General features: G+C 39.5%; 1 protein-coding gene across 2 annotated transcripts in view; it reads right to left on the bottom strand.

Moving 5' to 3' along the window:
* The window catches only part of FBN2 (fibrillin 2), a 181,319-nt gene that overhangs the window by 16,361 nt on the left and 137,085 nt on the right, over nt 1-27,873 (bottom strand). For both annotated transcript variants that reach the window (XM_059834298.1, XM_059834300.1), the window contains exons 37-53: nt 21,297-21,458; nt 20,173-20,241; nt 19,411-19,536; nt 18,161-18,286; nt 17,453-17,605; nt 12,526-12,594; nt 11,864-11,989; nt 10,923-11,048; nt 10,375-10,500; nt 7,797-7,913; nt 5,725-5,853; nt 5,299-5,418; nt 1,843-1,968; nt 1,454-1,606; nt 812-877; nt 407-532; nt 181-300 (exon numbers count right to left, since the gene is read on the bottom strand). In XM_059834298.1, coding sequence (XP_059690281.1) covers nt 181-300; nt 407-532; nt 812-877; nt 1,454-1,606; nt 1,843-1,968; nt 5,299-5,418; nt 5,725-5,853; nt 7,797-7,913; nt 10,375-10,500; nt 10,923-11,048; nt 11,864-11,989; nt 12,526-12,594; nt 17,453-17,605; nt 18,161-18,286; nt 19,411-19,536; nt 20,173-20,241; nt 21,297-21,458 — 2,040 coding nt within the window. The remainder of the gene's footprint in view (nt 1-180; nt 301-406; nt 533-811; nt 878-1,453; nt 1,607-1,842; nt 1,969-5,298; nt 5,419-5,724; nt 5,854-7,796; nt 7,914-10,374; nt 10,501-10,922; nt 11,049-11,863; nt 11,990-12,525; nt 12,595-17,452; nt 17,606-18,160; nt 18,287-19,410; nt 19,537-20,172; nt 20,242-21,296; nt 21,459-27,873) is intronic.

Genomic DNA, 27,873 nt, shown 5'->3' with positions numbered 1-27,873 from the left:
TGATAAACTAAAAATACTGCTTAAATCCATTCAGGACTTCTTTTTCAATGACGTATTTCGAGCAGAGAAACTTTTTTTCCTCCTAGTTATTATAGCACCAAAGGCCTGGTTAATAAAGTAATTTGAATACAGAGGACTGGACAAAAACTAAAGGAAAAAAAAATAAAGAGGACAAGTTACCTTCACAATTCATCATTGGGCCTGGCTCAAATCCTTCATGACAGTTGCACTCAAAACTGCCGATCATGTTAGTGCACGTACCGTTTCCACATGGGTTGCCAATTGAACATTCATCAGTATCTGTATGTAATGAATAAATACAAACTGAAGAGAACTGGGACACATTTCAAACTGTGTTTTAAATTCAAGTGTTAAAATTCTTATAATTTATGAAATATGGACACACCGATGCAATGTACTCCAGTGTAATCTAAGTTGTATCCCATGGGGCACTCGCAGCGGAACGATCCATCAGTATTGATACAGTGACCATTTGAGCAAATCCCTGGGCCTTCAAGGCATTCATTGACATCTAAAAAGCAGGAAGATATTAGCAACCACTTATCTGATGCATTTCTGCATCAAGTCTTAAAAAAGCATTTTAAAAAAACTAAGCGCCCTATTCTGTCTCTAGCCATGCAATTTCAAAAATAATCTTTTAACTATCATTTCATAATGGTCCACATTTATTAAAGGTCAGCCTCTTGTCACCTGGGACTGTGGGGAGGAAGCCATCACATACTATAATATGCAAGTCTAATTTAAAGTATAAATAAATTTTTTTATAATTATCAGGAAAAATAATATCTACCTTCACGTGTATCATCAATTCCAGGAATCGTTCCATGACCATATGGACACAGGTCCTGAAAAGCAACTGTAGAGGTACGTTTTTTTAAAAAAAGAGTGAGTGAGAGAAAGAACGATGACAGACGGTTAAAGCCATCCAAAAATCTTCTGTATCACATTTTTCACAACTATCAACTGTTTAAATCATGGTCATTAAGCTATCTTGCCAGATGCAAAAGTAACACTGTCTCTAGGTTGGGGAAGCAGCACTAGAACTCGTTGAGCTTCTGTGTGTGCGTGCTTGATGTCTTCCCCTTTCTGTACTTGGAGAAAACCAAGAACTGAAAACTGTTGATTACTTCAGGGATTCTTGGCACTGTCCCATTTTGCTCTTCTGTTTTGCTTAAAGCAGTTTAGATCTATGGATGGAGGCTACTAGTTCATTTCTCTACAGAGCAAAACCAACAACTCAGTATTTCTCTTTTTCTGTGGTTTCTTCCATTTAATTTTGTTCCTTCTGTTGACCTGAAAATGTTTCTAGAAAACGCCATTAAAAGAGAATGCCCAAAAGATCTCTCCTTCTAATGATCAAAAAGGTACAACACAAATGTGCTCTTCCTTTTTTCCCACCTAAAAAGGCTTTATTTTAAATCTTGATGTGTACCTTCTTCTTCCTTTGGACAGAGCTCACAAGGATCACCCCATCCTTCTCCTGGCATTTTACTGCAGCAACACTTTGCCTTTGTGGTGTTGAAAGCCTTTGGCACTGAGCATTTCCCGTTCTCAAAGTTAGTGAAACAGAAGCTCTGGCGAGTATCTAAAAAAGAAAATACAGTTACGTGAGCTAGCACCTCCTAGCCGGTTAGATGACGACTGTCTAGCCCTGCAAGGAATAATCTTAGGCCTGTATTTTTCATACTATTTTGAAAGCACTTTCCAACCCTCGTAAGGGCATAGTTTGGAAGAGAGCTGCAGAGGTCCCTTTTTATGCATTCTGTAGAGCATCTGTTATCTGTTAGAATAAGTTATTACATTCCTTAATCATTAACTTACCAAAACATCTCCGTCCATTATCAGACAGCACAAAACCTGTAGGACAGATGCACTGGAAACCTCCTGGAGTGTTTGTACAAGAGCCAAAGAGGCAGATGTTGGGATCCTCATTACACTCATTAATATCTGTAAATTAAAGGAGAAAAGATGCACCATAACCCCATTGGCTGTGAATTCCCTGGTTAAGAAAGATTGTTTATTTATTTAACTTCAGCAGGAGGTGCTCCTCCAATGAAGCACCCAAGAGAGAAAGCAGCCTGAAGGTTCCGCTTTCAGATTAGAGCATTTCACTGGCATGCACTTTCCTCTCTGTTCTTTGTCATATTTCTAATATAAACATTAAATAAATGCTTTCAGACTGAAACAGACAAGTAGATATATTTCTGGTAAGAAAAATATTTTTCTGTAAACTTAAAACATCCAAAGATGTTTGTTGGGGCTTCTTTGTAATTCAAGGTGGGCTTTTTTTCATGCTGATTGACTGATTCTTGAACTGAAACTATAGCTCATTATTAGTAGAGGGAGGCCTATGATTATATATTCAGATTTATATTTACCAGTCTTCCACAGCCACTCTTGATATGTTATTGAAATTTTTTTCCTGTTCAGTTGCATAATTTAGAATATATTGCTATGACTATTTAAATGTGAGATTCAATTTTTTTTAAAATAGAGATTTTTTTTTTTAATAGTTAAAAACTTAAACCAAGATAAAACAGTACTTAATATAAATACCAAGCGCCTGTAAAATTGTGCGGTGCAAACAGTATCAGGCTGGATATCCTGCATCTATATAGACATCGGACAAAGTAAGAAAAGTAATACATTAATAGACCTTTAATTTTTCATATCTATTATTTTGAACTATATTTTAATTTATTCTATTCTGCAAATACTGACAGAAGATACAAGCCTCCTTGCTAAAGTAATTTATAAAGGTAATTATAACTTAATAAATTCTGAAGTGTATTTTAATACTCTTCAAAGCTATACCTGCAGTACAACCCCCCCTGAGTCTTTCACTAAGGGATATTAAAAGAACCATCGCAGAGACCTATGGCTGTACAAGTGTTCTACAATAATATTCATATTGATCTTAATCAAAGTGTAGGCATGAACAGGTATTCTCCATGAAAGTAAGCTTCATGGATATTGAGTCACGAATCTGTAGCACCATTTTTCCTGGTATTTATTGGACCCTCTATTATACTGAATCTTAGAAAAATGACCTGTATTTAGCAGATAAGTAAACAATGGAAATACAGTCTTTATCACTAGGAAAATATAAGTGGACTGGTGGAAGAAGTCAGGTAGGATTAGATTCTCTGATGTTACTTCTGATAATACTACCTTGAGTCCCATTTTCAGAAGTTATTATCAGGTATAACACATGAACAAACCACTGTAGCATAATCTGGCATATGACCAAACTCTGCAGTAGCTTCCCATGGAGAGGCTCCTACTATGCGAGGCATTTTAAGTCAGCTTATTTCAGTAAAAAAAAGGTAATTAATTTCCCAGTTAGTGTGCTAGTTGCTAACCTACAAAGCTCAGCAATTCAGCTACTTTAAGGGGATGGAAAACCTACTCTTTTGAAGTACTCATTATTACTGTAATAAATGGCTTGGGACTAGTGGAAGAAGCTCTTTTTGTGGCCATGATGAGCAGGTGACTAGCCAGATTGTGGAAGGAAATGAGTCCTCTCCCCTTCATTCCCATAAAATGAAAGGAAACATATTAAATGTGTAGGTGAAAACTTAAGAATTTTTCTGTGGTTCCTATCTGTTTTGGTTTCTCCCACATATAATCACCCTGAGCTCAAAAAGTAATCTACCCATTGCCAACCTTCACATTACAGGCAGAAGTAATAAATTCTTATGAAGCTGTTTGCATATAAGATCAACAGAAAGTAATGGGGAATGCATGTTGCAAGAGCAGTCATAATATTAATCAAAGTATTAGTACAATCACACGTGACTATCTCGGCATTTTCTAGGAACTGTAGCTGCAAATTTTCTGGACACATGGCAGAATGAAGAAAAAGAATGTAATTAAGTCCCTTTTACTCAGTTCGGGAAAGAAAAATCTCTTTGGCAGTCACTGATGCTGTCAAAAACAACAAGAGATTCTGTCAGGATACTAAAGTGGCCATAAACAGTGATATTCCTGGAAAACCAAAAGCTTTCATTTTAAATTTATGATTTTACAACTGTAGGTGATTTGAATTAATCTCAAATGTAATTGCTAATATGGAAACAGCAGCTGCCAAAAGAAACCGTGAACTTGGCAGGCAAACTGAATACGGTGGCATGATACAAAAGGATGAGGGAACTCCGGGGCTCAGAAAATACATTGTATTGCTCAAGACAAAAATTGAAAAATGTTCCTGTGATCCAGTTCTTACACCCACACAGATTAGGTGGCTATAGGCCAAACCTTTATGTCCTCGCCAGTGTTTTCTTCAGTCCATATAAGGACAAGCTGCTTTATTATTGGGAGTTATTTGGATGAATGTGTGTCTGGGGTGTCACACCAACTAACTTCAGTCATTTAAGCTGAAAACCACATTTCTTAATATAGTCACAGTGGAGAAACAGGTGCTTACTCTGTCCTCCGACCTTGAAGAAACCTAAGGTTTCTAGGTTAGCTACCTAAAGCTAGTGGTGTGCACCTTCCTTGCCAGGTGCCCCACATAGTTAATTTAAATGCCCAATACATTCACAGTAGTCCTGTGCTTTGCTCTGCTGGAAAAGGGAATTCTAACTTGGATTTATTTCTCATTCTCTGCCACACCGAATCTTAACTCATTGTGTGACATTCAGCTCCTGAATGATATCCAAGGCTTTAAATGAGACTTATATGAACAAACAAGAACGTGCAAACTGATGAAGGGTCTGCTGTACCCTCTTCCTCCTCCTGTGAATCTCAGCCCTTGAGAGACATTATACATAACACGGTATCAGAAAACAGTTGTTAGAAGAAACCAATTTAAGCAATTGTTCCCATAAGCTCCGTAATTTATCAAGATTTTTAAACTTCATAGGCCTCTGAAACCAGAAGCTTAGTTCATGCATTGATTGCCAATAATTACCTTTCTGTAAACATTCTACAAAACCCAGTACACAGGTTGGTTTGTTTTATGAATAATATGCAAAAAAATAAGAAAAGTGAATGAAAGATAAAATACCATGTTTTTGAAAAGTAAATATTTTTGTTTGCATTAATGAAGAAGTTAATGTACAAAATATAGTACAATACAGTACAAAATATCTTGCCTTCTGTTTTTAAAACCTCTTCCTGAAGACTTTTCCTACTTACTTATTCCCTGTCACCATGATTTTAAGTTGGCCAACATTCACAAACTTTAGGGTGTACAACTACCTTCCACCAAATTAGATCCAGATACTTTTTCTAATTTTTACATTGTTCAGAAGCAACAATTACAACTTGCCTTACCAATACAACTTTCACTTTTTACTTCATATCCTGGTGGACAGATGCATCTGAACGAGCCTTCCAAATTTTGACAGGTACCAGGAGAGCATGAACTGGGTAGTGCCACACACTCGTTAGTATCTTTGGAGAATAGATGGAATCAAGAAAGGTTTAGAATCATGTAATTCTTGGGGTAACAAAACAGGCTTATTCATGAAAAAGACTGCAGGATCCTTTTCTAATTTTCTTTTTCTAAGGCATTTAAATGCTTGAAGATCAACAGCTATTCCAAAACCCAGTTACTTCCACGGTGTTTTCATTAAAGTCACTGTCTTTCTTTTAATACTTAGATACTCAGACTGTGGTGCTTCCCTCTAGATGGGCGCTATCAGTTTGATTATTTCAGCTCATCAGTACTTTAACATCTCCATGTGGTATCATACATACCAATGCAATTCTTGCCATCTAGAGTAAGTTCATACCCTTCATTACATAAACATTTGAAGGAACCAATTTCATTGAAACACCGTCCGTTCCTGCACACCTGACCAAAAAAGGAACTGCATTCATCGATATCTGTAAAAAAACCAAATAAACACCCAGAAGTGAGAGTTGAGTCCCAGCATAGTATATACAGTATCTTACAAACACACTCAAGTTGCAATATATATATCTGTGGAAAAGGCAAATCTTGCAGGAGGAAGGGAGCAGCTGACAGCTAGTGGAAAGTAACTCTCACTCAAGTGCATTAAGGTGTATGTTCTATTTAAACAACACTCTTTTTTTATAGGGTATTATAATTTTCAAAGTTGCAGTATTACCTCAGCTACTGCATCTGGAGACATTAAATTACTGCCAAGTGACTGTAAGATACTAACTCCAGACACAGAAAAGAAAATCTTACATGGAGTGTTCTGGATTTTATCTGGATTTATATGCGCTCGAGTTTCCTCCTAAAACCTGCCTTGGCATTTTCAAATTTTGGAATATGTCATTTGCTTTCTGCAGGATGATTTTCTCCTTCATAACAATTCTGAAAGTGAGGTTTGAAAACGCTTATTAGTTTGTGGAGTTACTTTAATAATGCAGACTTAAAGGTGCACTGCGTAAGGAAAAATACAGATGAGAAAGTGTCAAAATAAATGAAAAGGAGATCAGATAAGCATCATGATGTAAGAACAACTTACACTTTGCTGTTTCACAATACTTGAATTTAGATGATGAAGACTAACATCAGGTTTACTGAAGAAGTTTTAGTCTTCTTCAGAAGCATTAAATACCAGCTCCTGAAAAAGATGTACCTTCTGCTTCAGCCAGTATAGCTGTACCTCTGTTACTAGTTTATTCCATAGTGTATTTCTTCTGTGTTACAGTTCTACAAGCAGAAATACCTCTGAAGTATTATACTGGGATGGGCTAAATTGCCTTTGAATGACTGGGATAGTTTGGAATAAAGCCCTGAGGCTCTCCAAGCTGTCAAGAGGAGTGCTAACAAAAGGCCAAATCTCTGAGTCGGCTTGGGCTCCTTGGCCTCCTTGAAGGCACAGCCTGGAGCAGAGGCACTGGATGCTCCTGGCAGTAGATTGGCAGCTATACTGCCAAGTGAAAGAACCTCCTTGGCAAATGGTGCCATTCTTTGGCAGGAGGCTCTTCTTACTTGAACAAGTTTTAAATTTCCTCTTTCCTCGACAAGGAGAGATTTAAAATACTTATCTAAGATGTTTTAGTTCTCTCCTGAGCCAGAAAGAAACCAGCAGACTTTTTTCTGACTTCCTTCTGTAGCAGGAAGGAATGTAATGCCTTCCTCTCTTTTGGCTTATGCTCAGCACAAGGGTGAGGATCTCCAGAGACTTATGAGCCTGTTCTTCAGCCCAGGAAGATTTGAGTTGCTTTATAACAAGTATCCAGGAATTCAAATTGTCCAAAACCATCAGAAACTCTGGTATCCTGTGCTTTAGGGAAAAGGAAACAGCAATGCCTGTATAAACTCTGTATAAGCAGAGTGCACCTTGGGAGAGTAGATTTGGTAGATTAGTTGTACTGGCTTGCTCACGGGTGGTCTGCTTCCTCCTTCACGCTGTGTGCAAGTGTCAAGTAATATGGTGAAATAAAGAAATTATTTTAAATTCATGAGGCAACACCAGTGGTGTGATACAACATATGTTTATTGCGAGTGCCTATGGACTGTGCCAGTAGTCAAGGATGTGTGCTGTAATTACCCAGGAAATTTAACGGAGGTGAGGGCTGCATTAAAATGTCAGTGAACTGTAAGGTTGCCCCAGTGGTCCAAAGATTCAGGGTTTACATTATCTCAAGCTGGCCAGTAAAAAATATTTTTAATTAGTTTGAAAAATGATAGTAGTGATTAACATCTGGGACTGGTAACAGTGTTAGTTACTGCACTCAATTAACTTTCTTAGAACCCTTACATGCCTTCTGTTTGAGTTTTAACTATATACCATTTGTTTGGCATACCAAACTAGCAGCAATGAAAATAAAGTTTGGATTACATCACCTACCGATACAATCATTATTATGAGTTAATTCAAATCCTGGATAACACAAGCAGTTATACGATCCAACCGTGTTTTTACAAGTCCCATTTCCACATGGATGGCGTTCACATTCATCAATATCTGCAATGAGAAGCAAAACTGTATGTAGGAACTGATTTTCCCAGGTTATGTGTTGATGTGTTACCTGCGCACAGTGACAACATTCTAAACCTCAGACTCTCCCTTCATCTGTCACTCTTCCTATTTATACAACTCCTTTTAACAGCTTCTGGGTAGTCATAGGAAAATGTTGTAAGACACATTTTTTATATGTATTTTATAATAAAAGATATTGTTACATGCAAAGACAAAAGTAAGTGCATATGCAGTATCTCAAAGCATTCTGTCTTTTTATTTTCCATACTAACATTTCTTTATTTCCTAATGCACACTAGTGCAGAACTTAATACAAAGGATTGAGCATCACAGACCTGGAACTGTCTCAAAATTTACAGAATCACACAATCACTAAGGTTGGAAAAGACCTGTAAGATCATCAAGTCCAACCATCAACTAACACCACCATGCCCATTAAACCATGTCCCACAATGCCTTGTCCACATGTTCCTTGAACACCTCCAGTGATGGTGACTCCACCACTTCCCTGGGCAGCTTATTCCAGTGTCTCACCACTCTCTCAGTAAGGAAATTTTTCCTAATATCCAGCCTGAACCTCCCCTGGCGCAACTTGAGGCCATTTCCTCTTGTCCTGTCGCTAGTCACTTGGGAGAAGAGACGAACACCCACCTCTCTGCAACCCCCTTTCAGGTAATTGTAGAGAGTGATGAGGTCTCCCCTCAGCCTCCTCTTCTCCAGACTGAACAGCCCCAGTTCCCTCAGCTGCTCCTCATAAGACTTGTGCTCCAGACACCTCACCATCTTCGTCGACCTTCTCTCAACACGCTCCAGCACCTCAATGTCCTTCTTGTAGCGAGGGGCCCAAAACTGAACACCGAATACAGGGGCACGATCACCTCCCTACTCCTGCTGGCCACACTATTTCTGATACAGGCCAGGATGCCGTTGGCCTTCTTGGCCACCTGGGCACACTGCTGGCTCATATTCAGCCGGCTGTCCATCAACACCCCCAGGTCCTTTTCTGCGGGGAAGCTTTCCCGCCACTCGTCCCCAAGCCTGTAGCGTTGCATGGGTTTGATGTGACCCAAGTGCAGGACCCGGCACTTGGCCTTGTTGAACCTCATACAATTGGCCTCAGCCCATCGATTCAGCCTGTCCAGATCCCTCTGCAGAGCCTTCCGACCCTCAAGCAGATCAACATTCCCACCCAACTTGGTGTCATCTGCAAACTTGCTGAGGGAGCTCTCAATCCCCTTAACCAGATCGTCGATAAAGATATTAAATAAGACTGGTCCCAAAACTGAGCCCTGGGGGACTCCGCTTGTGACCGGCCACCAGCTGGATTTGACTCCATTCACCACAACTCTCTGGGCTTGGCCGTCCAGCCAGTTTTTAACCCAGCGAAGAGTGCACCTGTCTAAGCCATGAGTTGCCAGCTTCTCCAGGAGAATACTATGGGAGACAGTGTCGAAGGCTTTACTAAAGTCCAGGTAGACAACATCGACAGCCTTTCCCTCATCCACTAGGCAGGTCACCTGGTCATACAAGGAGATCAGGTTGGCCAAGGAGGACCTGCCTTTCATGAACCCATGCTGGCTGGGCCTGATCCCTTGGGTGTCCTGCACATGCCCTGTGAGTGCCCTCAGAATGAACCTCTCCATAATCTTCCCCGGCACCGAGGTCAGGCTGACAGGCCTGCAGTTCCCTGGATCCTCCTTCTGGCCCTTCTTGTAGATGGGTGTCACGTTGGCAAGCCTCCAGTTGTCCGGGACCTCCCCTGTTAACCAGGACTGTTGATAAATGATGGAGCGCGGCTTGGCAAGTCCTCCACCACCTCCCTCAGCACCCTTGGGTGGATGCCATCAGGCTCCATAGACTTGTGAGTGTCCAGGTGGCATAGCAGGTCATTAGCTGCTTCCTCCTGGATCACGGGGAGTTTATTTTGCTCTCCATCCTTGTATTTTATGTACATATTTTACTCTTAAGCCCATGAAAACCTGTTGAAAGTGCTATATAAAGGAGTTTTGTGTCATTGTTCAGAAGTCAATTTACATATGTATTATGTCAATACTACATACAGAATTATAAAGAACGCTTACAAACTCTTGGAAACATCCATTTTTAAAGGGCTCTGAAATTCAATGTTTCCTGCTGTATGTTTCAGTAATTTCTGGAGTTCATGGGGATCTGGAAGGTATTTAAATCTTGTTCTCCGAGTTCTTGTGGACTTTCTGAAACATTTAGTAACACGGAGCTATCTCTGACAATACTGTGATTTTTTTCCTCAAATTAATATATCCAGTCCAAGGACAACATCACATACTTTATTCACAAAAATCCAAAAACATCTGAATCAGTCTTTTAATGTCACTATAATCTCCCCAAAAATTTAGATTCATCTCCTCCTCCTTTTAAAAAAAACCCAACCAACCAAACCACACACAAAAGCATTTTGTTTCCATACCCATGCACATTGTCTGGTCTTGGGATGCCTTGAAACCATTGTGACATATGCACTGGTAACTTCCTTGCATGTCCACACATAAACCATGACTGCAAACATTAGGAATTTCCAGACATTCATTGCGATCTATAACAAAAATATAAAACAGATGGTATACATTATTGACTTTTATTATTCATTCATTTCACACAAACATGTTTTTACAATCTGTTATTATTATTAAAACCAGACTCAAAATTATCTGTAACTAAACCTGAATCGTAACAAAACTTCATTTTATAGGAACTTCTTGCCTGTACACCTCGAGGTCAAAACTACTGTTAGGATTTGGTTGATACATCAAGAATGTTGTTTAAAATTTTACTCTGTCTTTTCTTCCCTTCTACAGAGAAACAGGGCTACAAAGTAAGAACTGTTACATAAAATAGCAGAATACACAAGGTAACAGAAAATAAATGATGCTTTTACCCTTCAAGAGAATCATGCATACACCATTGATTAGGTACAAACAGATTCAAACAGACAAGAAAAGTCAAGTGATTTCTTACCAACACAGGCACCATTGGGTGAAAGTTTAAAACCAGCAGCACATTCACAGCGGTAACTACCAGGACTGTTGATACAGTCTGCATTTCTCTGACACAGATTGTCTCCATTGCTGCACTCGTCAATATCTGAAATACCAAGAGTCATGGTTCAGACATCAGAAACCACTAAATAGTTACTTCTGCCTAGAATTTAGACTGTATTGTGTGTCTTGGGCAAGACCAATCTTTTGTCCTCAACAAAGCATGAATATTCTAACCTTCAGCCTCCTGTGCCGTAAATGCAAATGAAAAGCAAAATCAATACAATATAATCCGTTACACACTTTCTGGATGAAGGAGGATCCTATGAATCCGACTTACCACACATTGAAGTGGCTTTGCAATTTTAAACGTCTGCATAAAGAAATTAGTTTTTGTATTAGAAAATGTTCCTTTTGCCTTTGAACTGAAATAGTAAGTGGCACAGTTTGTCAGCTTTTTAAGGTGCACATGTCAGCACAAGACCCTTGAATACCAATGACAAAACTCCTATTGACTTTAGGACACATAAAAATTCACTATTAGCTTCTATGAATGTCTGTACCTGTAAAACTGTAGAGAACAGACACAAGATGGAAAAAATCAAGGACACTTTTCTTTGAGAAGTTTTAAGAACAAGAATTAAATTTCCTCCCTAAAACAAAATAAAATTAAATAAAAACATTTCATTTACTTCCTATTTAGGAACTGCTTGACACAAAACTATTACAAATTTTATTGAGTGAATGTGCATATGTATTAAAGACAAACACATCACAAACTGATTTATAGACCTGAGTCCTACAAAAAGCTCACAGGCTGTCTCTTAGATTTTGAAAAACATGTGAATTAAATGTTCCCCTTCCCTTTAAGATAAGTGTGCTTATGGGGGCTAAGTAGAAAAGAATGTCAATTCAAATCACCTTCACAGACCAAGAGCAGGTCATTGTAGCTGAATCCAGTGGGGCATTCACAGCGGAAGCTGCCAATCTGATTGATGCAAACACCATTTGCACAGATTCCTGGGATTTCCTTACATTCATCAATGTCTGAAAGTGAGATGAGCTCGTCAAAGTACAGTACTTCACAGCTTTATGTACTGCTTGGACTCTCAATTTCACTGTGCTTAAAACTGAGTTGAGAAGTTCCTTTTAATCTACAGAAATTGTATACAGGATATAAATCTAAACATATGCTCATTATGAGAGAAAATTAACTATGTGAAGTTCAGCAAATGACTAAAACAGACTAATACTAAATATTAGACAAGATGCAGAACTGTTACAAATGCGCAGGTAAGTCCCACAACTTTTTGAAGAAAAAACCTTTCATCTTACCAATTAAAACTCAAAACCATGTACTTAGGATGGAGGGTGAGCAAAAGATTATAACAAAATGTAGAAATAAAAAAATATAAATCAGAAATATTTTACACAAAAATTGGTCTCACAATTTATGTCACCATTGTAACTCCACAATGAAATTAGAATTTTATCATATGAAATGTTCATTTTGGTACCATTATGCAGGTGCAACTACCTTACGCAAAACCAATTTTGGTTAAAATAAGTTTAATGAAACTTACCAACAGCTTTACCAGTATGAATGTCAAAAGTGAAGCCAGGGATATTTCCGCATATGTTCTTGAATTCAGCTAGAGGAAAACAGAGAACAATGCATTTTTAGTAAATATTTATAAATGTCCCAAGAATTACTTGCAGTCTTCTCAGCTTTTGAAGAGCTGATACAAGCCAAATCTACTCAGAAGAGCCATTGCCTCCTGTACAAATTTTATTGAAAATTCAGACTGGCAATAAATGAATGCAAATTGAAACACTAATTCATACTTCTCTTTTCTCAAATCTTTGCAGACTTCCGCACATGAGTAAATGTCTGGTTTCAGAAAGCAGCACTTCACTTATTGTTTTAAATAGAACTCCTTAACATACCTTTTAAGGTTTATTCCTGCTTTCTAGACATCTGTAGGGAGAATCTGCAGCAACAGTTTCAGATAGGAAGAATAAATGTAACTTACCAGTACCTAGCCTTTTTGATGATACTACCTCTGTTTTTTCCTGCAGAGATTATTGCAGCTTAGTTCCACTAAACTGTACAGCAGAATGGACGCTCTGCTTGAAAAAAAGATGCTCCAAAAAAGAGCATTGTTTTAGTATGCTCATTTTATATCCTCTTTTCCAGAGCATCTTAAGGATGGGAAATGCACAGTATAAAGTATAAGATCAATGAACTCATGGTTTTCCAGGCAAGGTATATGAAGTTGTGTGAGTTTGCAACATATAGAGAAAAATTTCTAGCATGGAAACTATTAATTATTGCAGGATGTAAGAAATAATTACTTCTTTAAAAAAGTATTTCTTAAAAAGCATCTATGTTGGCATGAGATTTTACTGGTAAAACAGTGCTTTCCAGAAAAAAAAATGTATTACACATTTACAGTACATTGATAAATTTTGATCTAGGTAGAAATATGAAAAATGACAGGTTTACAACTATAATTATGTCAAATTTGTGAAATACTGCCTACCAGTAGAACTGTGTACTGAAAACCCACTTGTTTGAGTGGAGCAAAATAATTCCAATGTGAAAACACAACCAGTTTGAATGAACAGTTTGCTTTAAGTGTGTGTTTGCAAACAAGAACCATGGAGGTGCTATTCAGCATCTTGTTAGATCAGATCAGCATTCAAATTCTCCAGAAAAATAGTATCTTTCAATACGAAGTTTCAAAACTATTGTTAAGGAAAAATTCCAAAGCATGCGGTAGATATTTGTACATTCAGGGCATTAAGCCAAAGTAAAATATCCTTCTAAAGAACGTGGATAAAATTTACAAAAATGTCCCATTGACATAAAATTCAAAGGGGTTCTGGAATTGTAGTATCTGGAGACCTCCATGAGTGCTTGGTCCACTGTTTGTGCTGCTGAGGACCTACAGGAAGCCCATTATCTATCCAATGAGAGGAAGTGTATGGAGCTTTAATTCACCTCTAAACCTGAAATGCAGACAAATTGTTAGGCGTCTTTTCTAGCACCAGAAAAAGAGAAAGGAGACCCTTCTGTTTTCCTATGAGTAATGATCTTTGATCTAGAGCGGTGATAGTTTATTTCTTAACTGGCTGTAGTTTGAGTTTCTTGATAGTCTACATTTTAATGGCAGCTCTTCAGTAGCTTATAATTTTGTAAAGTTTAACCACTGGGATTATAACTTGAAAAATTCTTGTCTTTCTTACACCAAACATTCTTATTTATTAGAATTTCAGCAAGCGTAGTTGATCATTGCTCTGAATGAGATTTTGCAAAATATTTTTCTCACATTCAAACAGTCTTTGTCATTTCCTGTATAAGCCAAGTAGGATTCAGTATACCTGAACTTCAGCATTTTCTTCTTTCTTCTGTCCTATTGTTTAACGATGGCTTAATGCCTGCTGAGATTATTCCTGCAGTATAGGATACTGGGCAACAGATGTCCCTGCCACTGTCTTTTACCATCCAGCAACCTTCTGCTCTTTTATATTAACATGTATAAGATTTGAGGGTTAGAAAACAGTTCTTTTCTGCAAGCAGCTTTATGCCATTTATAGCTATCAGTAAACCTGTGAAACACCTATACTAGATAAAAAGAGTGCCTTATGTTCACTATGCTGTCTCCATGGGCAATGATAATTACTCCTGTAATAACACCTAACACATCAGGTCTGGGAGGATGAAGAAAAGGCTCTGAGGGTTGCAGGCCTTCTTTCATTCTGTGTTATGCTACCTATATGATCCATGCATTCCATTTAATAGAGTTTTTCCATATTTTTTTCAGTTTGTACTCTGTAGAAAAAGAGCTATGATTAGGTAAGGACTGTGTGATAATGCATTTATACACAGTGCCAAATTATCCATACAAAAACAAGACAGAGATTTACTTTCTGAAAGCTTGACTTTGCATCAATGACTTTTAAAAGTATTTCAAAACCCCATACACTTATCACTATATTATTTTTTAGGACAAAAAGATCCATCACATAACACAAAAAAACCCTCTCTGAGGTCAAGCACTCCTGAAATGATCAAACCATGAAAGAGTTCTGTAAACACTTGGTTATCTCTTAGTGAAGCAGCTTTTTACACTTCTTTGGGTGAAAAAACAAACAAGAATGATTATTTCTGATTAAAGTCTGTATGATAATCGTTATGATCTGTATAATGTGCAAAACCAGGCAATACAGTCTTTGCTACCTAACATCATCAAACAGAGATTGATGGTTAAGCATAAATATATGAAAAGGAAGAAAGAGCTCTGTTCACAAAGGAAAAAAAATGCAAATGCATTGGCACGTGAAGTTCATTTAGAGGAACAATATAATTCTCATCAGAGCAGAATAATGCTCTTAATGAGCTACTGGGCTCAGCCTAGCAAACTGGTTAATGTCAGTGTATCATAACCCCTGTTTGTGATGTGTAGCCCCCACCCAGATTTCAGAACAACTGATTATACCACAGCTGTGCAGCTATTCAACCATTTACACTTAGGATTTGTATTTGATCCCTCACGCAACCTCTTTTCACGGTGAAAAAGGTTCAACCATGTCTTCAAATACAGTAAAGGCATTTAGAAGAGCTAACAAGGCAATATTGAAATATTTCAGGAAATATTTTAACTCTGTAACTGCTTGCAAACTAAGTGGAGTTGTCTTAACAAACCTTTAAAAGCTGCAAAAGTTTCTGAGAACTTCAGTCTTACCAATTTAAAGGGAGAAATCTTTCTTCCATCCAAGAATATTAATTGCATGAATCCCTGCTAGTACTTTGCTGTATTTTTCTCATCATGTTGTCATCATGATGACAATTTTATGTCACTGAGATAAACGACTATGGGAAAGAATTTTATGAGCTCTCTGTGACAGCAAACATACATTTTCTCTCTCAAGCTTATTTCCATCTCCCATTCCTGACTGCTAGGAACATTCCTTCACTTTCCCTCCTCCTACTTAAGAAAGAAAAGGAAGAGGCTGCTTTTTCTTTTCAGCCCCGTTTTCCTCCTCTTTACTGCTTGTGGGGGAAAGTCTTTCCTAAATTATCTGCTGTTTCCCTTATGTCACCAAGATAAACCACTTGGAATGAAAGTAATACATTCTTTACATTAACATCACAAATGATGCAGCACTAGAGGCATGGGTTTAGTGGCAGTAAACTTGGGGCAAAGTCAATAAAACAATAAAATGTGTTTGTACTAAAAAGGCACCTAATTTTTTTAGTTTTATCTAGGCACCTTTGCTCTTTTTACAAATCTTTTAATGAAGGCCAGGTTGCTACTGTCAGGTTTCCAAGTTGGTGATTCTCCCACCAATGTTTTTTCTGAGTTGAGCTTTCAAGGGTGTTTTGTTCCAGGCAAGGAACTCCATAAATACTAACTGAAAAAGCACTCTACCTTTTTATTTTCAACTCCTTTTATAGAAGGGAATTTTTACTTCCATTTACAATGCCCTGCTTATTGAGCTTTTGCAAGTTCATCACCTTCAACAGAGAAAATGTAAAAGCAACCGAGAGGATCATGCTCAGATGTGAGACAGAAGTGAAAAATCTAGAAAGGCAATACACTCAGTAATGAAACCCAGTCTTTTTATTCTGACAGATTAGGACTACCAGGATAAATGCATCCCCAACTATGCAGTAACTAAATTATACTATCCTAAATTAATTATCCTGGAAGACAGACCAGGCAGCAGGCATATCCTCTCAGTCAGTATCTTCAACCCCAGTATTACTGCCTGTTGACTGCTTTTCCAGAAACCTCAAAGTGACAGCTTTAGAGACAGGAGTTCTGTAATCACGCATTCAGAAAACTTGCTTATGCCTACTGTGCCACCCTGGTGGGTCTTACCTACACAAACATAGATTTTTGACATAAACCTAAATAACTGAAAGTAACTCTATGTCCATACAAGACCTCTGAAAGCCTTGGTATTTGTTAGAAAGAAAGAATAAACCAACCACGGTATACTCATTTTATAGAGCTCCATCACGAAAAAAAGGTTTAAATTTTTAGATCTACCTACAGATACCTGTCTTAAAAACATCCTTTTAGCCACAGGGATGACATACTGCTGCTGCTGGTGGGAAGGTTGGTCTGTAGCTTCCAGGCCTTTTTATTCATCTCAGTGATACCTGACAGTAGTTTGTTCCCTTGCCCCTGCTTTCAGGGGCAGCTGAGGGGAAAAATATGCATGTTCTTCCTGAATTGTTTTTTCATCCAGGGGGAATGATTGCTGTCTTCAAACTATTCAAGCTGTATCTTTCTGCTCAATATAGAGTGATACTTTTTCCACTTAAAAATATGGAAGAAATACCTATTGTTTAGCACACCAAGACAATCTAGCCAGTGACAGGATGGCAGGGAGTACAGCAAAGTGTTTTTTGGGCTAAAATGTTAACTGTAACTAATAGGTCAAAGGAGCAGATGAGCAAAGAAAGTAACAAAATGGGATGATTATAGTAGGCTTTACCTGTTCCTGGAGTTGGACATGGTTCACAAGGTTTGTTCCAGGCTTTCCCAACATTGTATGTGCAGCAACACATCCTTTTAGTCACATTGAAGGGCAGTTCATTCTCACAGGAGGTTCCATTATAGCTTCTGTAGCAAAAGCTTTTCCTCATGTCTAGATGTGAGAAAAGAATCACTTATGAAATAACCAACAAACTAATTTAAGTAAATATCAACCCTCTAAAAAACCTAGACAGTCGTTCATTAACTCTGGCTTCTGAATGCAACCCAAGCATATGCATGGATGCATTCAAAAATAATTTAAAGATTGAAGTAATCTACAGTCTTTGTTTCAGACTTACCTGAAATTTGACATATTTTCAGTTTACATTCAAAGACATGAAGGGGAAAAAGGAAAATTCCCAAGAAATCAGAAACGTGCTATAGATGCTCATCAGATCCATTTGTATAGTAAACCCTACCATTTGGAAATGACTAGTGAAAATAAAAGAAGATTTCCGAGTTCTGTTAAGGAATGAGAGCACTTGAACACTGCACGTCAGTCAATGGGATCTCGTTCCTGGCATTAACTGTCTGGCAGTTAAAGGTGGGAAAAAGCAATACAAGGCTTTAGAACTGGCCTCATCTAAAAGGAAATTTTGAGCAGAGTGTCTGGCCCTGAAACAGTCTGATATTCAGACAGTTCTAGACAAGATGACATTTTGCATACCCATGCAGTTATGTCCTCCGTTCACCTGCATGTATTCAGGTGGGCAAATACAGGTGTAGTTCCCCAAGGTATTGTAGCAGGTGCCAGGACCACAGACACCAGGATGTGCAACACACTCATCGATATCTAGAGACCAAGCGAAAACACTACAATTAATTACGGAAAAGAGGACCAAGTCCTAGCAAATGTTTCTGAGAAAGATGACCATAATAAACCATACTAAGATAACAAAAATGTTTCATTTAAAGGCTAGCTTGAAAAGTACAGTTCAGATTTGGGTTAAGTAGCTATTTTAACAGCTGCTGAAAAGTAATACTGTTAACCTCTATTAACTCCAGCCAGTGAAGTGCAAGAACACCCTAAATGAATTCAAAGTTGTTGAATCTACCACTGAAACTGGAGCATCTTGTGCCCCATCAGTTCCACAAAAGACATTCTCACAGGAATGTTACTGTCAGTTTTCACTTCAGTTAATGTGTGCACTAGTCCACTGAGAAATGACATTTTAAGTACTCTATTTAGAAATAGGAAAGCTGAATAATCACATAGTCTTGCTGCTCTAACCTTGAATCTTCTTATTTAATGTATTTGGGGTGTAAGCCTTTTTTGCACATACAATTTTACTGTCAAACACAGTTTGGTCAGTTTTCTTCACCTGAGCTTAGAAAAGCCTCAGGATTCACAGGCTCTGTTTTGAAAGGAGACAATTTTTTTTTTTTCTCACAAAGTGAATGAAGAAGCTGACTTACAACACTCCAAACTAGGAGCAACCATGAAAGATTCTTTACATTTTTGGGTCTATTTACAATTTTTCGTTCTAACACTTATGACACATCTCAAACACAAAAGGAAGACCAATATTCACTTCACTTCACATTGCGTGAATTAAACTGCTACTCTGAAATACTGTGAAGAGGACACCTTTTCTCACTGAAAATACAGGGAGCCTAGTGAAACTAGCAGGAGATACAAGGTGTCGAAGTGAGAAGCCAGAAATCATGAATAACCACCTTGGTTTACTGAATACATGTAGCTGAGATCTATCAGATAGAAACAAACATTAGTATATTCAAGTGTTGCATTTCAGGTTTTATATTAATCACAACACTGGCGTCAAAGATAATGATTTTAGAGAAGATTATAGGTAAGGGTGTGGGTACCATATCCAATTATGGATTTAAGGCTAAAAATGACAGTTTTTTTCATAACAACTGCACTGTGATAGAGAAACAGGTTTGAAGGGACTCAACCTTCACAGATTCTGGTCTCTTCACTGAGGTAGTAGCCTTTCGGACATTCACACTGGAAGCTGCCAAAAGTATTGATGCAATTTCCACCTTGGCAGAGACCTGGCAGTTCCTGACATTCATCAATGTCTGAAAACAGAAAAAACCCCCACTGTATTTTCATTCCAGATTGAAAAGAAACAAGAGGCTTTAAGTACTCCCCTGATATTTTACCAGATAGTAGCGTTTAACTGTCACATGGATTTTTTTTTTTGCTTCTAAATTGCACTTCTTGAAAGCATGGATGAGATGCTCATTCTCTTCTGATTAAACAGCTCTTCAGGAGCACGTTTCAGCTTGATAAGCCCATGGAGTTCAACTTTCATTACTGTTTACAGGAATTTGGCATCTAATTCCTCATTCCTGCACCCTCATTGGAACCAGAGTTTCTTTGTCCAATGAGTAATTCCTGAAACTTGGATCTTCCACTGATAAGCTATAATTTTCATAAATTACCTCTCCTTCAGGGGCCAATTTCAAAGGCCAATTCAAGTAAGGAGGCACACAAAAGGTATGCATCAGCTTATTTTCCTACTGAAATATTGTTGGACTTCTTCAGTATTCTTTTACAATATGCCTTTTCATCATGTTGTTGTCCAATTCATATTAGCAGAGGGTTTTGCTTCGCACTAAATGTAATGATTTTTGCAAAATATAGTTCCTGTATACATCTGTCCAAAGACTTTTTTTATTACCAACCATCAGAATCGTTTACGATAAACTTACCCTCTAAAATAATAGTGATAGGATTTGGTCTGAATCCTTCTCCCCCTGGACAAAGAGTATTATATTCTGCTAAAGTATAACAAGAGAGAGCATATCAGTCATATGAAGAATAAAATGCTAACAATGGAAACATAAAATTTCCTATGTGTTTTTAATGAATATTCTTCCCTACACACATTGTTTTTCTAGTCTCCTTGACCTATTCACAGTAAATAAAGCAAGTGCATTAGATTAGTCGAAAATCAAGGTAAGATTAAGAGTTCTCCTTAAAACATTACCATAACCTCAGATACTTTTAAGGCAGGCACAATGTTGTTTTCTCCGTAATGTCACTTTATAAAGGCACATATTTTGCGTTTTGAGTAGTTCTTTAATATGAAATATCAGTATACCATTGATAAAGATGTGTGCTAAAATTGGAATTCATACTATTATGAGACACTTAAGAACAACATGCTCGACATTTCTGTTGCATTATTCATTCGAAGAACTTCAAAACTCTGCAAAATTGATAAGTATCATTGGGTAACAGTTTTGAAAGTAGTCAAGAAATAGTTACCCAACAGTTACCAACACTCTCCTTTGAGAACTACTGCAGCTCTCCAAATTAAAGGCATAATTTGTGTTCCAAGCATTATTAATGTCTTTATTTCCCTACCAACACGGAGATGCTGAGTAAGAATTCCTAGTAGATGCTTGCAATCCATTCCATTCTTAAGACACATACGCATATTTACAACTACATTTATTTTTTTTTAATGGGAGAAAAGTAAATGCAAAATAAAACAAGTGCCCAAAACTACCCCACTGGTCCAGCGGTAAGTGCCTTCTAAAGTTACCACTGATTTATTTCTGTGAGAATAGGCACCAAGCCAGTCACAGAAGACTAAAGGTCAGGTCTTCTGATACTCAGGTCCACACCTCTGTATCACCCCTCTGACAGTAGCAGGGAGATTGTCTTTTATAACTGTGCCAGAACACTGCCTCATGAAGAAAATCAGTTTCTTAAATGATAAATGTAAAAGTAAAAATGTTCAGTAAAAGATTTCAAATACTTTTTCCATCCATTGTTAGCACCTTCTATAACAAGAGGATGGGGGGAGAGTAAGAGAACATTTTCTTACTGCTGTTTACAGGGGGACACATCTCACAGGGATTTCCCCAAGCCTTTCCCAGAGAGCAGCAGCACGAGGAACGACTGACTCCAACTCCAATTTCAGTGTTGCAGGATAGGCTCCCATCCCCTCGTGGTCCATACTTCAGGTAGCAATTGCCAACACGATTATCTACATATAAAGCACATACGACTACAGCTGCACAGAATGATCCCGACAAAGGAACAGCAGGCATTCATTTTAACGTTTCGTATCTAGAAGCAGGAATTCAGATAACATTGTGCTTTTGAAGTCATTGGCAAGCTCAAAACTCTCATGTACACTGACAGTTACCAATGCTGAGAGAAACAGCAGGGAAAATGGGCAGCTTCAGCTTCCTAAGTACCCAGAGATGAGTTTAAAATGTCTGCCTGTCTTCCAAAGTTACACCATACTCTAACGTAGCACATACACTATTCCCAGTCTTTCACTCCAGAAAATATCAGAAACCTCGCTGCAGTTTGCTGTTAGTATTTCTTCTCCACATTCTGATTGTGACTAGGCTATGACTCTTTCTTGTGGAATTAGAAGAATTTATGTATTTTTCTATGGAATCACAGAACAAAGCCATGTCACTGGAAGAATTCTTCCACTGGCAAAGAAATTTTCCAAAAATCACTAATATTGAAACAAATATCTAAAAATGCTGTAGGTTTGAAGAAAATTAGTTTATTAGTTGACTCGATCTGTAACTTAAGGATTTAGACAACTGCTGGCATCAGTAGAATGAGCAAGGAATCCAAGAGAAGTAAAGCTATCAGTTTCCTTATTGCTGCACGTATTATCTCCTTGTTCTTTACAAATGGAAAGTAACTTGCAGTGAGTCATAAATACAAGAAATGAGAGGATAGTCAATTATGATAATGTATTGGGTTTGCGTGGCAGCGCTTTGGTAGCAGGGGGGGCTACAGGGGTGGCTTCTGCGAGAAGCTGCTAGAAGCTTCTCCTATGTCTGATAGAGCCAATGCCAGCCGACTTCAAGACGGATCTGCCACTGGCTAAGGCTGAGCTAATCAGCAACAGTGGTAGCGCCTCTGTGATAACATATTTAAGAAGGGGGAAAAAAACCGGGAGGCGGCAGCCGGAGAAGAGAGGAGTGAGAATATGTGAGAGAAACAACTCTGCAGACACCAAGGTCAGTGAAGAAGGAGGGGGAGGAGAGGCTCCAGGCGCCGGAGCAGAGATTCCCCTGCAGCCCGTGGTGAAGACCATGGTGAAGCAGGTTGTCCCCCTGCAGCCCATGGAGGTCCACGGTGGAGCAGATATCCACCTGCAGCCCGTGGAGGACCCCACGCTGGAGCAGGTGGATGCCTGAAGGAGGCTGTGGTCCTGTGGGAAGCCCATGCTGGAGCAGGCTCCTGGCAGGACCTGTGGAGCCGTGGAGAGAGGAGCCCACGCTGGAGCAGGTTTGCTGGCAGGACTTGCGATCCCGCGGGGGACCCACATTGGAGCAGTCTGCTCCTGAAGGACTGCACCCCATGGAACGGACCCATGCTGGAGCAGTTCGTGAAGAACTGCAGCCCGTGGGAAGAACCCACGTTGGAGAAGTTCGTGGAGAACTGTCTCCCGTGGGAGGGACCCCACGCTGGAGCAGGGGAAGAGTGTGAGGAGGAAGGAGCGGCAGAAACAACGTGTGATGAACTGACCGCAACCCCCATTCCCCGTCCCCCTGCGCCGCTTGGGGGGGAGAGGTAGAAAATCGGGAGTGAAGTTGAGCCCGGGAAGAAGGGAGGGGTGGGGGGAAGGTGTTGGTTTTTTAAGATTTGGTTTTACTTCTCATTATCCTACTCTGATTTTGATTGGTAATAAATTAAACTAATTTCCCCAAGTCAAGTCTGTTTTGCCCATGATAGTAATTGGTGAGTGATCTCCCTATGTCCTTATCTCGACCTACGAGCCTTTTCCTTATATTTTTCTCTCTCCTGTCCAGCTGAGGAAGGGGAGTGAGTGAGCAGCTGTGTGGTGATTAGTCCGGCTGGGCTTAAATCACGACAGATAATATTTCTTATTACAGTGAAATGAAGATGAACATTAATCTTCTCAAGAGTAGCATTATAATTTTAAAGATCATTTCTATGAATTAACTTGCTATCAAAGGTTGCCTCTAAAGAAGCACAGAAATCCACTCAAAATTTTTTTGATAAATTCATTGTATAAAGGCCACAGTATCTTTTTGCATTTTTACTAGTTCTGTTAATGGTATGACTAAGAAACTTATAAATTACTTTTTGAATTATTTCCCAAATGCGTATTTTACCAAGAAATACCACATTTTTGATTTATTGCTTGCAGCAAGTGCCAGATGCTACAGCCTTAGCAATTTACATGGAGAAAGAAGTGAACGCAGTATGATTATTGTGGGTTGTTCATACTTTCAGAATTTCCGGAGTTTAACAAATGTCTTGATATGACATGGATTTTTAAATTATCCTGAGGTTTGAGACATATCTATGAAAAAAACTTGAAGACAACTTTCTGAATTATTAGGAACTACTTGTTCTCAAGATCCTCAAGTTAGTTAGGTATGTATAATACAAAAACACAGCTTCGCATTAATTTTCAGAAAACGTTTTTTTAAAGGGTCTTAACATCAATCAAGAGAAAACCTTCAAGCTTTCCAAAGGATTTAAATTTATTTAAATTTAAGCATTAACAGACAAGTTTGGGTGAATCTTTCTGCACAGTTTTAAGTGCATACTGTAGCAAGGATTGTAAAAAAGGAGGACGTTCCAGGGCCACACATATTCTACAACAAATTTCCATATCTCACGATAAATGCACACTGTTGTAAAGCTAAAATACTCAGTTAAGAATTGAGTGGCAGAGGCATACGTATTCTGTACCTCTGAGCCTCTGACAGAAAGAGAAGAAACTTGAAGCAGGATATCTTTATCTCCCTAGAGGCAAGATTTACCTGAGATCACTGCTGAGCATATGTTAGAGTGGAAGTCCTTTTTTTTTAAGACAATGTTAGAAGAGAGTAAAATGAACTGCCTTTTTAAAAGGGCACATCCTGTTGTTCTCATTGTGGACTTGAGCTGAAACAAACCAAACATGGTTATTCTGAGAATACCTATCTCCTCCTGTTCTCAGAGGAACTGCATGCTTCTCTCCATTCATGATAGCACGAGACATCTGCCTTTTTAAGAGAGGCCAAGAAGAGATTTGGCTTCATTCTTCTTGGAAAAAGTGAAAACCAATGACCATTTAGAAGACTGCTTCAGCCCAAGACCTCATGCCCGTTAAGAACAACAGGAGACGATAGACCTTGGAACAAAGGCAGAGTCTGGAATTCTCTAGCAGAATATCGATACCAATTCCATCAAGAGTTTTAGGTTTCGGTTTAGTCCTCACATGAACTGTCTTGACACAGCACCATGTTCCTCTTTGCCAAGGATAATATTTCTGTTTCTTCTGAAAGGAACTGGAATTTAAATTCCTCCACCTTTTTTGCTCAAGCATGCAACAGATAGTGCTACTGAAGAGAACCAGAAGCTGCTGTCCCTTGACAAGAAGTTTCTGGAACATTTTTCAGCACAACTTGTGCATTCCAGAAGCAAGAAACTTTCCTTTTTCTTGGTGAGGTCTACTAGCCTCTGTGATTTTTTCCAACGGACTATAAGCTTAGAGTGAAAACTGGGTAATGTTTTACCATGTGCCAGTGACACAAACATCATTGCAAGTGAAGTTGCAATTTGGAATTGCCATCCTGAGACTATGAAGGATCACAAAAAACCTGAACTTCAATTCTTCCCTCTTTGGGCTGCGTGAGTCAGTAAAACAGACATACCCAAAGGATACCAATTCTAGAACCAGAACTAGTATACCTGCATTGGAATAGCAACTCTGTTTCCACTTCCCATGCAAAAGCATTTAACCCTCTGGAAATATTACAAATGAGAACTGCTGGTAAAAGAAAATAAGTTCAAAACCTAACAATGCCTATAATCATACAAAATAATATAACTAATATGTTTCTAGCTGCACATGGTACCCTATCTCTTCAAGGGCTTCTAAAAAACCAGGCACTAAAGTGTCATTTCATTCATGGATTAGGACTTTATTATTTTACTCTGACAATATTCCACGGGAAGCAAAAGCTTTGCTTGCCCCTGTCAAAAACAAAAGCTGAATGTTCACTGTGTGTTTTTTGCACTTAGTTATAGAATCAGGCTGTAGAGAGATGGAAAGTGTAACACCTGAGGCTTGCAGCTCCTTCCGGGCCGAAGGAGGGGACCTAAGAGACGAAGGGGAATGGGAACAGGTCCCTGCTCAGGGCAGCAGGCGAATGCCCTCCCGGCCTCCCTCACCTTCCCAGCTGCCCCTACACAACAGAGATGTGGCTCTGGAACTTGAAGGCCAGGATAACAAGGATATGGATGAAAGTCCTTCCAGGGGGCTGCCTAGGGCGAAACAGTCTGCCCCACAAATCACAACCACCTCCACTACGACAAAAAGGAAGGTAATTGTCCTAGACAATTGTCCAAGACATCAGAAGGAGGGGAGCCGCCCTCATCACAGGAAGGATGTAGTGAGACAAAAGAGAAAGGAGTGGTGAGAAGGGTGGACTGGAGAAAGATAATGGGAGAGGCAATAGAGGAGAACAGATGTTAGAAAAAATGAGTAGAATACCAATGGGAAATCAGGCGTTGTTAGTAGAAGCAGTGCGAGAGTTAGGGAAAGACATCATACAGGCACAGAGGCAAGCCTTTGCCGCCCTAGCCCCGCTGCGAACAGAAGACAAACGGTCTCGAGCTCCATCTCGTCGGGGAAATCAGTGCTTCCGTTGTGGCAGGGAGGGTCATCATCGTCGTGATTGCCGAGTGGATCAAGTATGGTGTGAAAGCTGCAAATCTTCAAACCACGATACCAGGGCTTGCCGACGTTCGGGAAACGGCAAGCCGAGCGCGCAGGGTCGCCGCGCTACGACAACAGTGGCGGCCCCAACACAGGTAGAGACCCGACCGCAACCGACGGCTGCGTCTCATCACAACCCACTTCTGACAGTACCCTACAACCCGCCACAAGGGGGAGCCTCGGACTGGATCTGGCAACAGCAGTGGAATGTACGCAGTGGATCCCGGCGAAGTGGACAAGAGCGGTGATAGAGACATCGGACAACAGAAATAATCATGAAGATCCTGTGGAGTCTCACGCTAATCCTAATCTGGACTGATGTCCTGGACGGGTTACCAAGGGCGGCGTTTAACATAAAACAGAATGTATGGGTGTCCCTGGCCAGAGAATTGAATACTACGACCTTTTGTGCGAGTCTGGCGTCCCCTAGTGTGCCTTTCATCACTTGTCTAGTGGGAGTGCCATTGAATGACTCGGACTGGGGAACAGTGACTCAAACTGTTAATGAAATGAATGCTCGGTTGAATAAATCTGGTCGGGGAATTTTTGGGGGGTTTGCAAATACTACCGAAGGGTGGCTCAACCGGTATGATAACTGGGATGATCGCCTCCCTGTTGGTCCGGAACTGGCAGAAATTGAATTAGTGGATGCATTAAAGGCTTCATATTGCTTTTATTTAAATGCTACAAAGTGGGGCTGTGCGCGTGAAAAAGACAACACCGGGTGTGACTCTACAGTGGAGACGCGGGTCTCTCCGGAAGGGAACTGGTCAGAATGGTGTAGCAAGTGGGTGAAAAAGATTAAGGAAGAGGTGGGGTTGTTTGGGCTGAACCAGTTGTCGGAGTGGTTTTCGCTAAACGGATGGCTCAAAGGACTGTTACAAAGTATTTTTATGCTTTTAATAATTGTAGTAGTAGTAATATTATGTTTAAGCTGTGTTATGTCATGTCTTTGCCGGCTAGTGGAAAAAAGTTTTGGTCAAGCTCTCCTCATACAAAAAGAAAAAGGGGGAATTGTGGGAAGGCAGGATGCGGGCCCCTGGGGTGGTCCTGTGCAGCTGATGGATCAGAGCTTGTTCTGAGAGAGACAAAGACGGGCTTGTGGAAAATTACAAACGAAGCAATAAATAAGGGCTACGTGGCAAGGACTGGGCGCCCTTGAGAAATGAGGATGTAGATAACAAGTAGTTATGATCAAAGTAGAAGGGAGTTATACAGCTGCTTAAACTGCAAGTAGAAGAACATAAACAAAAGTAACTGTTAGGCTCAAACTGCAAGTAGAAGAACATAAACAAAAGTAACTTTTAGGCTCAGCCAATTAGGATCTGACAAGTAGGCGCGTATTAGGTCTAACTGTATAAATATGTGTTGCTTGATTAATAAAGACGAACTATGCTTTATCACTCATATTGAGTCGGACGCATCTGTTCCTTCAGCCGCAAACCGTCGGTCAACTCCTGGCATCGGGGAACTCCCGACATCTTCGGGAAACTCCTGACAAGGTGATTCCCTCCTGAGGGGAACAGAGGGCCCAATATGCCGACCAGACCCAACCCACAGGGAAGTCTGCTGTCTCCCTGGGGCCCGGGTGAGAGAGGGTGAGATTCCAGTTCTGCCACTGCCTGAAACAGAACTTGAAAAAAACCAAAAACCCAATCAAAAACCCCATGTTTGCTCAGGGGGCTAAGAC

This window comes from Gavia stellata, chromosome Z (genome assembly GCF_030936135.1).
Source record: "Gavia stellata isolate bGavSte3 chromosome Z, bGavSte3.hap2, whole genome shotgun sequence".
Classification (NCBI taxonomy): Eukaryota; Metazoa; Chordata; class Aves; order Gaviiformes; family Gaviidae; genus Gavia; species Gavia stellata.
Note: the sequence above shows the minus strand (reverse complement) of the source record. Positions and strands in the feature narration are given on the sequence as shown.